General features: G+C 38.4%; 1 protein-coding gene across 1 annotated transcript in view; it reads right to left on the reverse strand.

Annotated features, from left to right (window-relative positions):
• Positions 1 to 17,111, reverse strand: part of ADCY2 (adenylate cyclase 2) — a gene marked incomplete at its 5' end in the record, with an annotated part of 171,371 nt that overhangs the window by 21,080 nt on the left and 133,180 nt on the right. Inside the window, one exon of the mRNA XM_083360624.1 lies at positions 15,562 to 15,646. Within this exon, the coding sequence (XP_083216750.1) occupies positions 15,562 to 15,646 (85 nt within the window). The remainder of the gene's footprint in view (positions 1 to 15,561; positions 15,647 to 17,111) is intronic.

Consider the following 17,111-nt stretch of genomic DNA (forward strand, 5'->3'; position numbering starts at 1 on the left):
TTTTCCTCTGTTTCCTCCTCTTGTTGTTCTTCTTCTCCAGATCCCTTTCCAGCTTCCAGGAGCGTTAATGGGGTTGCTTTTAAGACATTATTGTAGAAATCACGTGCTTGTTTCACAGTAATCAGCCTATACCTTTTACCTTCATACATCACCATCAGCCCCTCTGGAATCTCCCATCTGAACCTTATATCTCTTTGCTTGAGCTCTTGCACAAGAAATGTATAGTCCTTTCTTCCCCTTAAAATCCTTGGAGGAATTTCTTTTAAAACCAAGACTTCTTGTTCAGCAATCACAACCTTAGCATCATAGGCAGCTTGTATAACTTGATCTCTAATTTCTCTTTTTGCAAAATAAACCACCACATCTCTAGGCAACTTTCTCTGTCTGGCAATCCATGAATTCACCCGAAACACTTTATCCATAGCTGCTCTTATTTCAGATGCTGGCTGGTTCAATACCCCTTCGAGAGCCTCAGAGATCAGCTGCTTTAAATCTTCTTTAACATTCTCTTTTAAGCCTCTAATTCTGACAGCAAACTGCATCTGGTAATATTGGGCATGGCTTAACTCCCTTTCCAACTTGCCTCTTTCAATTTCATTCTCCCGTGCTTTTACTTCTAGTATAGCATTCCTTTGAGCCAAATCATCCACTTTTTCATCTAAATCTTCCACACATTCCGCCACTTTATGCACTGAAGTCAAAATGTCTACCTTCATCACGCTGTACTTCTGTTCCATCCTCTCTTCCATTCTTTCCTCAAATTTCTCCAATTTCTCCTCCATCTGTGCAAATTTATCAGCAATTGATTGATTAATTGATTCCAAAAGTACCTGGGCATGTTTATCCAAGGCATCTCGCAAATCCTTCGATGTCAGCACTTCAGGAGGGTGCAATGCCTGTAGTGATGATTGTTGCACCGGCGAGGATCCTCCACTCCGAAGAGTTTTAGAGGGAGGTTTAGCCGCCATCTTTTAATCCTCAATTATGACGCACTTTCAATTAAAGTTTAAAAAGTCCAACAAGTTAGAGAGTACAGTAAAATAGTCCTCTTCACCTTTTCCTCTTGTACCGCTCTGCCTGCTCCTTTAAATCATAGTCCTTTCTTCAGGCAGGGATGGTTCACAGACGCCTGGCTCTGCTCCAGGAAGTTCGGAGCAGAGACGACGGCCAGCTGGGAGCAACCCAGGCTTCGGGGGAGTTCGATCCTTCAGCCGCCCAAGCTCGAAGCTCAGGCGGCCTCGGAGAACTCTACCCCTACCTGGGGCCTCACCCCCTCCTCTTCTCCCGAGGAGGGGGCTTCAATTTCGCCCGAACAGCTGATCGGCGCTGTTTCGGGCGAAAAAACAAACAGCTGAGCCGCGGGCAGCCAGGGGAGGCTGTCTTCGGCGCCGCGCCGCCAGCGGAAGTCGTCACAATCAGCATCTTGAATTGCCTCCTTATAGATACCTAGTGCTATGCAAGTAGCAGAGATGTCACGTGGGTGTACTAACATACACCCCTGAGTCTGCACCATTGTATTGTGAACCAGCTGCAGCCTCCAAATGGTCTTAAGGGGAAAGTGTTCTGCTGTCAGTCCCCACGTAGGATGACTAAGGCTTGAGTGAGACAAGATTAATGATTTAGGAAAAGGTACAATTGGTATGCTTCATGAATCTGAGCAAAGGCTTCCTACCAAGCTAGCCCCTGCTGTTTTAGCAGAGCTGCAGTGATGTGACTGTGGGAAGCTGCAAATAGCCGTAAGAGAGAGAACCTGTAAGTGGTCACATGACTGGAGGGGATGGGTGACTGTCAGAACTTCGAATCCAGGTAATTTTGAATGGCCGCTAAACAACCAATTCTCTCCACCTGCCTTTTTGGATGCGCCCTGCGGCCTGCCTTGAAGGTTACCAAGCAGACCCCAAACTATGTGGCTCTGGGGTGTTTGCCATGTCCCAGGAAGCCACAGCTATCCCAGCCCAGTCCCTTTCACCCTTGCCACCCTGTGCTCTGTCATCCCAGACCACCTTTGCCATCTTCTTGCTCCTGCTGCAGATGAGACATGCCCAGCCTCACTGCTTGGTGGGGCTGGGACTGGCTCTATACTGCATAAAAAAGGGAACAGAAAGAGAAGAAAAAAACGGTTGGAGCCCCAAGCAGCTTTTGAACCACTGTGCATCCAAACGCCCCAAACGCAAAATGCTCCTGGGTGGGGGTGCAGCTTGCTTTGTGCTCTGAAAAAGAAAAAAAAAACCCTGCTTTTGGCTCCCCACCACCCTTTCTTGCAGTGCAAAGCCAGTCCCAAACCAGCCCAGCAGCTGGGCTGGGCACGCCCTATCAGCAGCAGGAGCAAGTAGACGGTGAAGGCCAGCTGAGATGTGGAGGGCAGGATGGCAGGGGACCAAAAAGAGCATAGATGATGCGAGAGGTAAGTGGGTTGGTGGAATTGGAGCCCCTCAGTTACATGAATAGGTTGCTAAGCACCTGAATTTGACTATGTGGCCATGGGGAGCTGCAATGGCCATAACTTCGGCGCATGGGTCATAAGTTCCTTCGTTCATCACCACCATAACTTCAAGGGGACAGTGGCCCTAAGTCAAGATTGCCTACATCTCAGTATTTAAGAGAGGCATCGCAGCTGTATGATGTTTTCTATTTTCCTATTCCTTTTGAAAAGAAATACAGAGAGTTTAAAATGTAAAATTTCAGTATTTATTACAAGTCACTCACTTATAGGCAACAAAGGGAATGCTGAATGGGTTTCTTAAATTGTAAGAACATTTCTATGAAGCTCAAAACTCTAAAATCTGTAAGGATAATTTGGTCACAAAAGCAGTCTTCGCTTACACTGCTGTGACAGAAGTAAAAGAAAGTACTGATTAGATTAATTACTGAATGTGACAATCATATGCTTTGTAAGGAAACCCCTACTTTGATGTTTTCCAGAAGACAATTTACATAGTCAATCACATTCTAAATTAAACACAAGTTATCTTGTCAAAATTTATTCCATTTTAACTAGAAGTATGAAGACATTAAATTTATTGTATGCAGCCATAGACCCCTGCACAAGATCTATTTAGAGAAAGAGGCAAAACCACCCAACTAGTTTTAGTTTAAGTGAACTCCATCTGTTTTATCTAATAATATATTTGAGATTATGTTGTTATACCAAGTTATTTCTCTTGTTATATATATATCTTGGGTATTCTCAAGCCAAGTTTGCTTTTTTATTGGATTTCTGTGCAACCAAATTCATTCAGACTCAGGGCACCCTAAAGCAAAAGTTCAATAACTGATTGCCTCAGACAGCATCTGAACTGTCCAGACAAAACTGATTTGGATGAGGCATTAAGTACCAAAGACATCAGTTCAAATTTGAACCAATTTATATCATACTGAGAAAAGGCTACAAAACTCTACAGTATTTTATCAGTAAATACTAACAAGCCATTTGCAAATAGGGCTTTACTGTGAAATGTAATTATTCCAGATCAAAATCAAACAATAAGAAAGAAAGGGGTCATATGTGCAATTTCAAATAACAAAAAGACCCAGATACCAGTAACTCTCATGTGAAAATTTGGACAAAAAAAGTATAAATACAGTTAAAATATTCTTGAGGAAAAGGGAGGGGGATTTTAATATTATAATTAAAAAGCAGAGATTACCTGCTTGCTCAAATACATTCTCTCTATTCAATGATTAATCAATAATTACAGTGGGATCCACCTAATCTCATATAGTTAGTCTCTGGTCCACAGAAATAAATTTGATCAGAATGTTCCAAGATAGGTAATATCATTTAGAATTGTTTGATAACAATTTTTAATATCTACATTCATTAGGTGTGGATCTATAATTTGCACTGTGTATGACCAAGATCAGACTTTAATGCTACAGAGACCAAAGCTTCATTGAGAATAGTAGATTTAAATATATTCTCATAAAAATTACAAATTTAGTGTCCAAAACAATTATTTAATCTGATACTGTTTGTGTGTGTTCGTATCAATGGATGGATGGGGAGGGAGGGAGGGAGGGAGGGAGGGAGGGAGGGAGGGAGGGAGAGAGAGAGAGAGAGAGAGAGAGAGAGAGAGAGAGAGAGAGAGAGAGAGAGAGAGAGAGAGAGAGAGAACACAATACATAATTAAAGTTTTGTGTTTATACCAAGGTAAGACAGATTACCTGGAAGGAGAAGCTTGGAAAGCCCTAAGAGATTTTTGAATATATATAATATATTCAATTATATTCAATAATATATAAATTATATATTATCTAACAAAAAAATAATATTTTATCCAGAAACTGGATAAAACAAGTATTTTGCCTCAGGTTTCAGTCCTGCATACATCTGAAATAAAATCTTTTTAAAACATATTTATTTTTATTAGATTTTAATATAAAATATGAAAATAGAAAAGCAAGTAGTAGGGAAAAAGGTAAGGGAAAGGGAAAACAAAATCTGTGGAAGAGGGAAAAAGAAAAAAAGGCATTGACGTCTGACTGTTGCAGTAAAATAAGGCATTAGCATTGAATCTCAACTTTTTACTTTTCTATAATAGTATAAATTAGCCATTTCTAGAACAACAAATCAATCTAATCAATAAAACCCAAAATCAAGTATTTTTTTCCACCTCAAGCACGAAGTCCAGAAGTGGTTTCCAAGTAGAAACAAAAGTACTTATTAAGAACAGTCATTGTAGCCTGTGCTGCCACCACGTGGCTGTTCTTGGGAAATTACCAATATGCTAATTGGGTCTGCCAGTACCTTTCCCCTTTGTGATGTATTTCCTATCCTGCTCATGATGCTGTACTAGGATCCACCCCTTCTGGGTTGGACTTCCTCCTTCTCCTTGCTCCCTTGTGTTCCATCCTCCATTGTAACATCTGAACACAAGCCATGCGGACAGTAATCCTGTTACTGTCTTTTGACCTTAAGGTTCCGACCAGATTCAACTGACCACACCTTCTCTGCTGTAACCACCTTCTACATGCAAAATAAAGGTATTTCAGATGAACCAGGTGCTTTATGAGTTCACTGTCTGCAAAGGGCCGTTAAATGTGACTAAATTCGCTTAAACAGACCAATAAGTGTCTTAACAAGGAATTAAATTCGCAACACAACGTGTCTGTAACAGAACATAGCCATTTCTGCTAACTCCATCAACTTTGAAGCCATCATCCTTGGTGGGAATCAAAACATCCTTCCATTTTTGTGCATAAATTAATCTTGCTTCCATCAACATATATAAAATCAGAGTTCCAATTTTTTCCCCAGGTTTTTTTCCCATTAGGCCCAGAAGAAGTTTCTGGTTTTATCTTTATATTCACTTTAATAATTTTCTGTATTAGATTATGAATCCTACTCCAATATTTCTTTGCTTTATCACGTCTACCATAACCTGAAATAAAATCTTGTTTAGGTAGCATTTTAACACCGAGTTAACAAGATAATCCTTTTTCATTAGTTAAATGTTAAAATATATCCACAAACTTCGCTGCTATCCATTTTATTAATTTGCAAGGACATGCCATGTCTTATTAAATGGCCAAATATTTAAAGTATTTAATTATTCTATGACTGGCCCTGGAACAGACCATTTGAATTTTTCTCTGCTTTCAAAAATTAAATAATTTGCTATAGAATGATTTGATATGTTATTTTTTTCCTTCTTGACGTTACTAGAGACACCTGGATAACATTCAGTTCAATTATGCAATCTTCTGTCTCTCAATTATTATTCTGTTGCACCCTTCCTCTTTGTACAGCTTCCTGTCCAAAACAATTTTATGGATGAGCCATAAAATGCAATTTCTGTTACTCAAAATTTCAGCCAGCTCCTAAAAAAAATAAAAATCTGATTTAAATCATAACTTCCCATTACATACTGAAACCTTTGAAAATAAATAAAATAGGTAAGAGATTGAGAAGTGAAGCACGTAGAAGATTTGTCAAAAAATACCAATATAGTTCTCCAATGAAAAGGTGGAGAAAAAAAAGAACTGCCTTCTTTCCCACTACTTTTTTCCAATCAGTCGATACTTATTCTTGCAGTTCTTTGCAATATCCATTTTTGATGTTTTAATATATTTTAGTGTGGTTCTTGAGTATTTATTTCTAAGTGATAGTTCTATTAATAAGAGTTTTTAGGGGCTTTGTCTTAACCGTTCTGCTTTTTTGATAATTGTTTTTATTTCTTGCATTGCAGAGTTCAAGACTGAAATGGGTAGCTATGTAAAATATCAAAAATGAAAAAAAATCCCTTCTCTTGCCTAAAAGGTGGTATGTGTCTTTCTCAGTCTTGGATCCTCTATACTAGAGCTCTGTGAGTTTGAGGGTTGTGCACAACATCTTAATCGGTCTTACTACTGCACCCTTCTGGACAGAGAATTCTGTTCTTGTCCCTGGGATCTGTTGAAGCTACTCATCCAGCTTAGGAGTCACAGCTCCAAATGCTCCTATTGCCACTGGGATCACTTTGGCATTTACTGACCACATCCTCTCAAACTGCTTCTTCAGGACCTGGTACGTTTCCAACTTGATATATTCCTTCAAGAAAGTCCAGCTGCCTTTTGAACAGCACCTTTGGGATAAGCCCCACAGGAATGTAGCCCTGTTAGAAAAACACATCTTCCTTCCCTTGTCCTTACCACTTTCTTTTTTGGGGGGGTAAATATTTTATTAGAATTTTTTAACATAACATAAATCATTATAAAACAGAATGTTGTCTGGGTAACATTTATAAGACAGTCCTTAATTTCTATAATCTATATTCCATATGTTAAGTATTTGATTTCCCCTTTCCCCAACGTATCTTTCTTTGCAAAACATTACATTAAGACAGTTTTATTTGCTTAACAACAGTTCAATATATAGTTTCAATAATCCTGTGTATCGTTTTAGTTGCCTTATCATAAATCCTGTCACCATGTTTATTTCAGCTTATTTCTCCCCTTTTTAAACACTTAATTATATTTACCTTGGTGGATTTCATTCTGTTTTTTCCATACCCTCTCCTATTTTTATATTTCCCAATCAATAAGTAAAATAAATAAATAAAATAAAATAAAAAGAAAGAAAAAAAGAAAGAAGAGCAGCTTATTTCTCCCTCCAAATTCTAAATGTTCTTACAAATAACAATCAGTTCAATATTCAACTATATTTACATTAGTGGATTTAAGTACTAGACTACAAAAAATTACATATGAAAATATGTATTTCTCCTAATTTAATATATATTTATTCCCTCAATTTTTCATTCTTTTTAACAATAGCTAAGAACGTATTTAGTTTATTTAAACTTTGAACATTCCATTCAATAGTTCTAATCATCTAACCCTTTAAATCTCATTCAAAACACATTTTTATATTTTTCTTATCATCACATTTAAGTAGCTAAAACGTTTGCTTTTGTTTAAATCAATTCAACTCAGAAGAATAGAAAAAAACAAAAGAAAACACAATTATATTGATTTGGAGGAAGAAAAAGAAGAAAAAAATTCCCTCTAAGAGTAGTATATTTCAAAATTTTCCCATTTCTTAGCCATATTCAAACAAATGTTTCTTTTTGAAATATTCTTTCTGATATATTCCATCTTTTTTCCTGATGTTTCATCATCACTTGTTTCCTAAAGGAAATTTTTTCTCATTCTTTTCCTTATCTTCAAAGTTGTTTAGACGTATTAAAATATTTCCCAATTGAATTAAATCATAATTTTTTATTTTATATGATTCCATCTTCAAGTCTCTATATTTAATCATCTCTGCTATATTTTCCTGAGAAAGTTCTTGAAGTGAAATTAAGTTGAAAATAAGTTGATTCATGCTCTCAAAGTTCTTCTGCATTTCCTTGTAATTTAAGGTCATTGTCCTTTGAAATTTTTGCTGCTTATCATATACTTCCTTTTTTGAAATGAGTGTTTTATAAAGTTCCTTCTTTCAGTCTCTGTCTTCAGAATCTTGTTCAGTCATCTCTACTGTATTTTCCTGAGGAATTTCTTGAAGTGAAATTAAGTTGAAAATGAGTTGAGTCATACTATCAAAGTTATTCTGGATTTCTATGTAGTTTAAAGTCATTGTCCTTTGAAATTGTTGTCGCTCATCACATTTCCTTTTGTAAAATATTCATTGCTTTAGATGTGTTATCTTTGTTTAAAACAGGTGCATTTTCTGAAAGCTTAAAAATTCAAAGGGAAAAAAAAGAAAAGAAAAAAATCCTCATCCACCAGCAGGTGTCAGCGTTTGCTCATTTTTCATGTCTTTCTAGTTGTTTTCTTTCTCTAAAGGGTAAATGTCACCACCCAACTGAAAGGGAGGGAGCGAAGTTCCCCCTCCCCCTTTCCTTCTTTGGAGATCTCTTATTTTTGGGATTTTCTTCTTCAGGAAAGTAGGTAGGATAGAGAAAATCAGTATTCTTACCCAGATTCAAGCATGCTGTTTATTATTTCGCTTAGTTTAATCGCTCATGACTTCCGTTGCTTCAGCTATGACTGGACATGGCATTAGCCAGCCTTTTCTTCCGTTGGTTTCTGGGAGGATTCTCCTGGACTGTTCGGAGAGACCACCGTCTCTCCTAAGTCCCTGGGATTTCCTTCCTTCATTCCACCCCTTCAGGGTAGATTCTGGCCCCTTAGGGTCCCCAACAAAAAGAAATTTCAGCAGGAGGATCCGACATTTTGAATTCTCCAACTGCTCCACTGAGAAACAGGAACTGGAAGTCTTGTCCTTACCACTTTCTATAGGGGGACGATTGAAAGCATCCTGTTGTATTGTATTACTGTTTGTTTGGAAGCATTACTGTTTCAGACAGGAAGGCTGTGCAGAGAGTGATGAGGACAGTGGAAAAGATTATTGGAAGTTCACTTTCAGGATATGCTGTTTGACCAGGGTCCACAGTATTGTCAGGAATGCTACACATTCTAGCCATGACTTTTTTTTTGTTACCTTCGTGGTATCCAAAGCAGAATAACTAGATTCTGCAGTAGCTTTGTACTTCGTATATACTGTATATCTTTTAAAAGCAGGCATTAGAATTTCATTTTAGTGTGTGCCTTTGTGTACACAAAAAAGTAACAAGGTAATCTAATCTAATCTAATCTAATCTAATCTAATCTAATCTAATCTAATCTAATCCAATCCAATCCAATCCAATCTAATCTAATCATTTTAATCTTATTCTCCACAAGCTTCTGTGGAATCTCCCATCTGTCTTAAGGGTTTTTCCAAAAGGCAACTGGACTTTCTTTTTTTCCCTTTGAAAATATTTTGCCTCACATTGAAGAAGCTTCTGATGACTGACAGGATGTATATGTTGACAGGATGTATCTTGTTCTTCCCATTGACCTGACTCTTCAGGACTTGACTTATTCTTTGGTGGAACTTTGATGTTGTTGTCTTGCTTGCCTACTCATTGTGGTTCTCATGACACTGTGGGATAACAAGGTACTTATAGCTGGTCTGAATGTCTGCTATGTGTCCCATTATAGTTTCACCCCATCTGTTTTAATTACCTTTCCTCTGTTACCATCCAGCCACACTTCTCCATTTAAATGACATCCCAATAACCTCACTGTAGATCCATATCAGGTGGATTAGCAAGTTGATGTCTCGTTTCCTTTTAATCTATAGCTTGATGTCATCCAGGTAGAGAAGTGGCTGATGGTAGTTCCATTGCTGAACCTGTATCAACATCCAATTCTTGTGATCATCCTAAAGGGATTCAAGTCTAGGCAGAACTGCAGTGAGGACAATGTATCACGTTGGTATGGTGATCATGGCCACTTGTGTGAGCTGTCTTGAGTCCTCCATAATCCCACTGAGTTCTTGAGGAAGATGTCTTGTGTCCTATTGACTTTGAATAGTGCCAGGAATTCACACAGTTCCATGTGTGTGGATCTTCACTGAGTCAGAGGCTTTTTTGTAGTCAATTTAGGCTGTGCTCAGCTTGGTCTGTCTAGACTTTGAGTTTGGGGCAATTGCTCTATATATGAGCAACTGGTGTTTTAAGTCTCTGATTGTTGTCTGTGCCCTTCGGTGCTGTGCTAATGTACTGGCCCATATAGTCATGTAGCCTAGTGGCCATGATACAAGTTAGGACTTACCATGTTGTGGGAAGGCAGGTTATTGGCTGGTAGTTGGCTGGTGCTGTTCCCTTATTCAGGTTTTTCATGATCAACACTGACCTTCCTTGTGACAGCTAGTCTGATGAGAGTCTACTGCTAGCAGCTGGCTCACCAGTCCTGCTGGGCATTCATGCGTTTTTTTATTTCTTTAGCCAATTGGTTCTTTTAGTATTTCTTTTGGTTCTATTGGTATTTCTAATGTACTATCTGATGGTACATCCCCACTGACTCCTGCTAATCTGACTTGAAGGTTGACTGTAGCTTGTTAATCCATGATTTTACATCTCATTTTACCTGCTGTGCTCTGTAATGGAGGGGTGACAATAATGTTCCAGCTTCAAGTACTGGCTGCACATGTACTTGTTCTTCTGGGTCTTCTTGGGTGTGGGATGCAATGTTAGTTGATCTATCTCAAGTGAGCAACTTCCTCTTCACTATGTTGAAATGTTGGGTAACTAGCTGTTTTTCAGTGTGGATGTACTGTAGGTATTCTGTCCATCTATATTCTGTCTATCCTCATACATTTCATATATCCCTTCACATTAGATCTATTATTGTAGTAGTATTCCATTAATTCCAGGTTATCTTGACTCATCCATGTATGACTTGTTCTTGTAGCACATTTATCACCAGATTGTCTTGGTTTCCCAACAACTCATGTGGTCTTGTTAACTTGGGTTTGGTGGAATCTGGAGCTGAAGAACTTAAAAAACTGGGTAGTCTGAAATTGTTGGAAGGAGGAAGTGCTGGAAAGTAGACCCTTCCTAAAGCTTGGAGTGCTTAGCTAGTTGTTCTGTAGCAAGTTCAGATAATTTGGCAAGCTCTCTGTGCCGAACATGGAGTGACATCTAAGCCAGTATGACTTAGTTTGTGTCACTTTCATATCCGAAGTAGAGTGTGTGTGTGTCCAAGGACAAAGGTACAACTTAATAAGGCAGGTACCAGCTGGGATTCAAATCCTGGCCTCCCGTATCAAAAGGTGCTGCTCTAACAACCCTGTCCAACCACTCAACAGTTCTGTAATATATGTATTAAATATTGTGAGACAAAAATTATTTTGGAATCAAAGAATGTGTGTTGCAATCAACAATGATGCAAATTCTATATAGGCAGTCTTTGATTAGCAACCAAAGTTAAGATTGGCAGCTCCATCATTAAGCAAATTGGTCACTAAGTGAGGTCCATTCTGCAAGAGGGGGAGATAAAAACAAACAAACCAAGTCAGACAATGGAGAGATTGCTTACAAAAATCGCTGCATTCTTGTACAGCAGAGAGATTGCTTAAACAAGCAATTGGGGGGGAGTGATTTCTGTAGACAATTTCCACTTTGTCTGACCTGTTTCTCCCCCCCCTTACAGAGTGGAAACATTGGAGAGAAATGGAGGAATATACTGTGCTATTTGCTCAGGCACCACCACACTCCTTTCAATGTATATTCTCATTGTGTTTGCATTTATTCTCTTGTAATCCTTTCCTCTCCAATCTTTCCACTTGCAAGGAGAAAAAAAGAGGCATGGGACACCCCTACTTACTCTAATAGCAATCATGTGATTAAGGGATGCTACAAACATTATAAAGGCAGGCATTGGTCATAAACATTTCTTTTCAGCACCACTGTAACTTGGAACAGCTGCTGAATGAGGCATTCAGTAAGCAAGGACTGCCTGTAACTGTCTACGAACCATATTAAATTCTAAAGCTCAATGCAATATAGCAGTAAGGTCAAACCTAGGAGGAATGGGAGAGAATCGTAGTCTCTATCTACTAATTAATACTACGATTGCAAATTAAAACACTCCATTTGCTTAGTCTCTGTCTTTGAGAAAGAAGTAAGAGGCCACTTAAAGCTTAATAAGATATTTCTTTGCAGTATTCAATTTTCCGAAGTGATAAAAAGGCTTTCAATTAGATAGTACATCCTAAGAACAATAATTGAAAAGGCTACAGGAGAACAATATCTTGATCAAATTCAACAGCTCAATAGTCTTTTGCTACTTCCTGCTGGCCAAGTAAGGTAGAGCAGAACAAAGCCATAAATCTGTCACAGTTTTAAGCAGCTGTAGCAAAAAGGATAGTTCTGAAAGAAAATACAGTGAAAACAACAGTGACCTTAGAAAGACATGCACAAAATTCAGAGCTGTACAAGAAATATACAATATAAATAATATCAATGGTACTCAGAAAAAAGAGCTCAAAATATTATTAAAGTTTATTTCTTCTATTATTTAATATTTATTTAAATATTTATTTATTAACTTTATTTAACATTTATTATTAATATAAATTTATTTCTTTATATTAAATTGATTGAAAATAGATACAAGACTAGCAAATCTTACATTCTAACCACAATATATAATTCCCCTACATTTTTTCTATCAGTTCTCATTTCCATTTGATGAAAAAGAATTTGCTGTTGAAAAGGTTTTTTTTAAAGGATGAATGTCAGTACATTTCTTAGGTGTTCTTTATAGTTGTAAAGTGATCACTGTGTGTGTATCTCTGTGTGTGCGTGTGCGTGTGTGCAGATGGCCTGTCTTTCATGTTTAATAATTTCTCCAGTCCCTGGTTCCCTATAATTCAATTAAATTCCAAGGAACTAAGCCCATCATGCTTTTTAAACTGAAAGTTTGACCAGTCTTAAAGGATGAAAAATGTCTAATAACAGCAATGCCAACGGTTGCATCTTATATACCACTTCCATCAAGAAAGCAAGCTCAAATACATCACCAAGAGAAACTGAAATGAAATATGCAACCATCTTGAGAGTGATGTAGGGCATCAGTAGGCTCTTTTCACAAGATAAAGAATATTGTATTTTGCAAAAATGATTTGGACTACGGATCAAAATGAATAAATGATTTCAAAATTCTGCAGAACTGGGCCATCTGATCATGTCCTTTCTATACTATTGTTGTTGAGGTGATGATGATGATTTCTTCAACTAGAAATATAATGCTGGAATAGGTGCATCTTTAGTCTCATCGGTTAAGGAAAACAGGTTCTCCTTGGGTTCAGGTACTAACTATAGTAATGACTTATGAACGGTTACAAACAGGGCCACCTTGAACACCCAGGTCATGTACAGTAAAGTTTCAGAACAGGCTTTAATAATACAAAATATATCAAGGAGGTATTTTTCTCAATTCTGCATCTATCATAAAAACAAAGATTGCAATATCTTAGTGCCTCATTGTTACTTTAAGCTAAATTACTGAGGAAAACAGTCACCTTCTCTTCTACTCCTTACTAGATGTTTATAAAACAGCACCTAATGGAAAACCAATTTATCTAAATTACTGCAATAAACAGGTTATTTCTAAGAAACAGGAAAGTGCACAGCTCTGGTAGTTTCAATTTCAAATTAATGTTAGAATGCTATGGGAAAAAATCTTTGTTTAGTTATACAATTATGGAATGGAATAACTGCAATGAAAATTGAAATTTGGATTATTTGATTGTTTAGTTGTACAATCAATACAGGTAGTTCTCGTGTCATGATGGCAATTGAGACCAGAATTTCTGCTGTTAATGTGGATTATAATGTCACATGTTCATATACCGTAATTTAGCAACAGCAATCCCTCCGGACTGCCATTGTTAAACAAGGATTGCAGATTGTTAAGGGAGACATCTTTGCAACTTCATGCCAGCTTCCAACAACCAAAGTCAATTCCTTTCAGGGCTAAACTATAGTTTATCTAACAGTTGTCCAATATCCTTTTCGAGGCCGTCTCCATCTGTAAAACAGCCCATACTTTTTTCCACCCAGTCCATAAACCAATTTATGCGTTGCCCTTTATTCTTTATATTTCTCTCTTTGCTCTATTTGAGGATCTCATGAACTCCATCCAACCACAGCTTTCTAAGTATGACTTTCAACCTATGATTTTTTTCTTTCATGTATCTATTTGCTGATTTGATCCTCACTCTTTCTCGCTATATAACCAAACCAATGAAATCTTCTTCCTTCAAAATGGTTGTTTCTTTCAATATAACTTCTTTTAATTATTTTTAATCCATATTCATTTATCAATCTGTTCATTCCTAATCACCTCTCTCTTTTTGGTTTACTATGCACACATCCCCACTGGATCTAACTTAGTTCTCCCAATTGGCCACACCTAACATTTCTCCTGAAGTACCATACCATACTCTCACTCCCATCCAATATGCACACTTTAAACACATTATTTTTTATTATTTTGATTACTTCTTGATTGTTAGTCTAGTGTTAATTTTGATGCTATTCTCTACTCGTTTGGGTATTGATTGCTGGGGAGGGGGTGCTTTGATCTTTTTGTTTCCTTTTTGGCATTTTGATTGTCTTTTTTGAATGGTATGTAGATGTTGTTTATCTTTACAGGCCTGTTGATGGCTGGTTTGTCTGAGAATTTAATTTAATATACTTTAAATACTTGTTAACTTCAAAATAGATGGACAACCTTAACCATAGTTTCAACACAGTAACTGTGAATATCCTAGACCAAGCCTAGTGAAAAAATGCTAGAGAATTCCTAGAAGTATGCCACTCAGACAAATCATATATCACAACCAAGAAGTAAACAATACCCTAATCAAGGAACTACCAGCTCAGACAAGCAAGCTAACATTAAACAACAGTGTAATCAAATGAAAACATATCCCACTTCCTTTAGCACTGATGATGTTAGCTAGTTTGGTGATGAAACATCTGCAAGAAAACAACCAAGCTCAGAGAATACCAAGGAACCCACAGTTCCTTCTTTTGCCCTCTGTATGCATGAATAGACTTAAATGTAAATCATGTATTTGAAAGAGGCAGACCTTTTTTTAAAACCGATAGTCATCAATCACATCTTATTAATTTGTGAGTCTCTGAATGGCCCAATAATTCTACTATGCTCATCTTGTTGCTATCCAACCACTCATTACATTTAATAGAGTAATTATATTCTTTTAGCATTCATTCAGAATGTTGCACAAGTTTTTGAAAAACTAATTTCTGATATTTTTATTATCAGAATATAGCATGGAAGCACCATTAAACTTGAATTCCTACTTGCATGCACACTTACAACATAGATGACACCAGGAAATATTTTCTAAGATAATGTCCTTTCATTCATAATTAAACCTACAGCTTCCCTTCCCTGCATTTATTCAATTTAGCTTCATAAGATCAGGTATTACATACTTCCCCTTTCTCTTAGTTTCACAAAAATCACACATCTATTTAATTTCCATCATATCTTTCATTAACTTTAACTATTGCACTTTACTGTGTATTCCTTCTATGTTCCAAGTCACAACTTCTATCACCCACCATGACCTTTACTAAAGTAAAGTAGACAAGGCTGGGATCCCTGAAAATAACTAAACTGCATCCATGTTCTCTATTAATGGTAATACCAAGATACTAGTCAATTTGGGCGTGCAGAGCACTGAAAGTAGAATGAAAATCCTAGAAAGAGACTTACCTGTCTGCTAAGTACCAGCAATGTGATGAAGAAGATAAAAAGAGATATAGAACCCATTGTTTTTAGATCTTTCAGGATCCCTGGCCTGTAAAAATAAAGCATTTTGATCACAGGAAACCAAAATTGGTCTACAGATTCTGAATATGCCCATTTAAATTCACAGTGCAAAAATTTCTAGTACAAACTCAGGACTACTTCATTCTATGCACCTAATCAGTTTTCCCTGAATTGTAAGATTCCAGATTGCCAACTTGCTGGTAAATACACTTTTGTGTCTGAATGTTTCCCCATACAGGAACTATATAGAAGAATAAAAAGGAAGTGGCAAAATATTCTCATGAGAAATTTTTTAAAAAAAGCAAATTTGGGGGAAAAAAGTATATTTCCACTCCAGTCAAGTTAACCATAGCTAAAAATGCACAAAATCTCACAAACATTACAAAATGTAATTACCTAATAACTTGTAGCAATTTCAGGATTGCCAAATCAGTGATTCAATAAGAATTTCATTCTGCATTATTTATAGAACGTAGAATCATAGATATGGAAGGGGCTGTAGAGGTCTTCTAGTCCAACCCCCAGCTCAAGGCAGAACTTATATTATCCAGACTTTATACCATCCCTGTCAAGTGGCTGGCCAGTCTATTTTTGAAAATCTCCAGTGATGGAGCACCCACAACTCTGGGGGCCAAGCTATTCCATTGACTAACTATTCTCACTGTCAGGAAAATTTTTCTTACTTCTAGGTTGAATCATCTCTTTAACAAGCTTCCACACATTATTACGTGTCCTGCACTCTGATGCTTTGGCAAATATGTCAATGCCTTCTTCTCTGTGACACTCCCTCAAGTACTGAAAGACAGTTATCATATCCTCTTAACCCTTCTCTTTGATAGTCTAGACCACAGGTCGGCAACCTGCGGCTCCGGAGCCGCATGCGGCTCTTTGAGCCGTCTCTTGCGGCTCCCAGCCGCCCGGTGCGCGCGCACCTCTTCCAACGGGCAGTGGTGCGCGCGCACCTCTCCAAATGGAGAGTGGCACCGCCCATTTGGAGAGGTGCACGCGCACCTCCCCGAATGGGCGGAGGTGCGCGCGCACCTCCCCAAACCTTTGGAGAGGTGCGCGCGTACCTCCGCGCGAATGGGCAGCGGTGCCGCTCTTTCAGGAAGCCCGCCGTGGCCCGTCTGTGAAGCTGCCGAAAGCGGCAGCTTAGCAGACGGGCCGCGGCAGCTTCCGCAAAGAGCGGCGCCCCTGCCCATTCCGAGAGGTGCGTGCGCACCTCTCCGAACGACCGGAGGTGCGCGTGCACCTCCCCAAACCTTTGGGGAGGTGCGCGCGTACCTCCGCGCGAACGGGCAGCGGTGCCGCTCTTTCAGGAAGCCCGCCGCGGCCCGTCTGTGAAGCTGCCGAAAGCGGCAGCTTAGCAGACGGGCCCGCGGCAGCTTCCGCAAAGAGCGGCGCCCCTGCCCATTCCGAGAGGTGCGTGCGCACCTCTCCGAACGACCGGAGGTGCGCGCGCACCTCCCCAAACCTTTGGGGAGGTGCGCGCG

Source organism: Vipera ursinii, assembly GCF_947247035.1.
Source record: "Vipera ursinii genome assembly, chromosome: 3".
NCBI classification, from domain to species: domain Eukaryota; kingdom Metazoa; phylum Chordata; class Lepidosauria; order Squamata; family Viperidae; genus Vipera; species Vipera ursinii.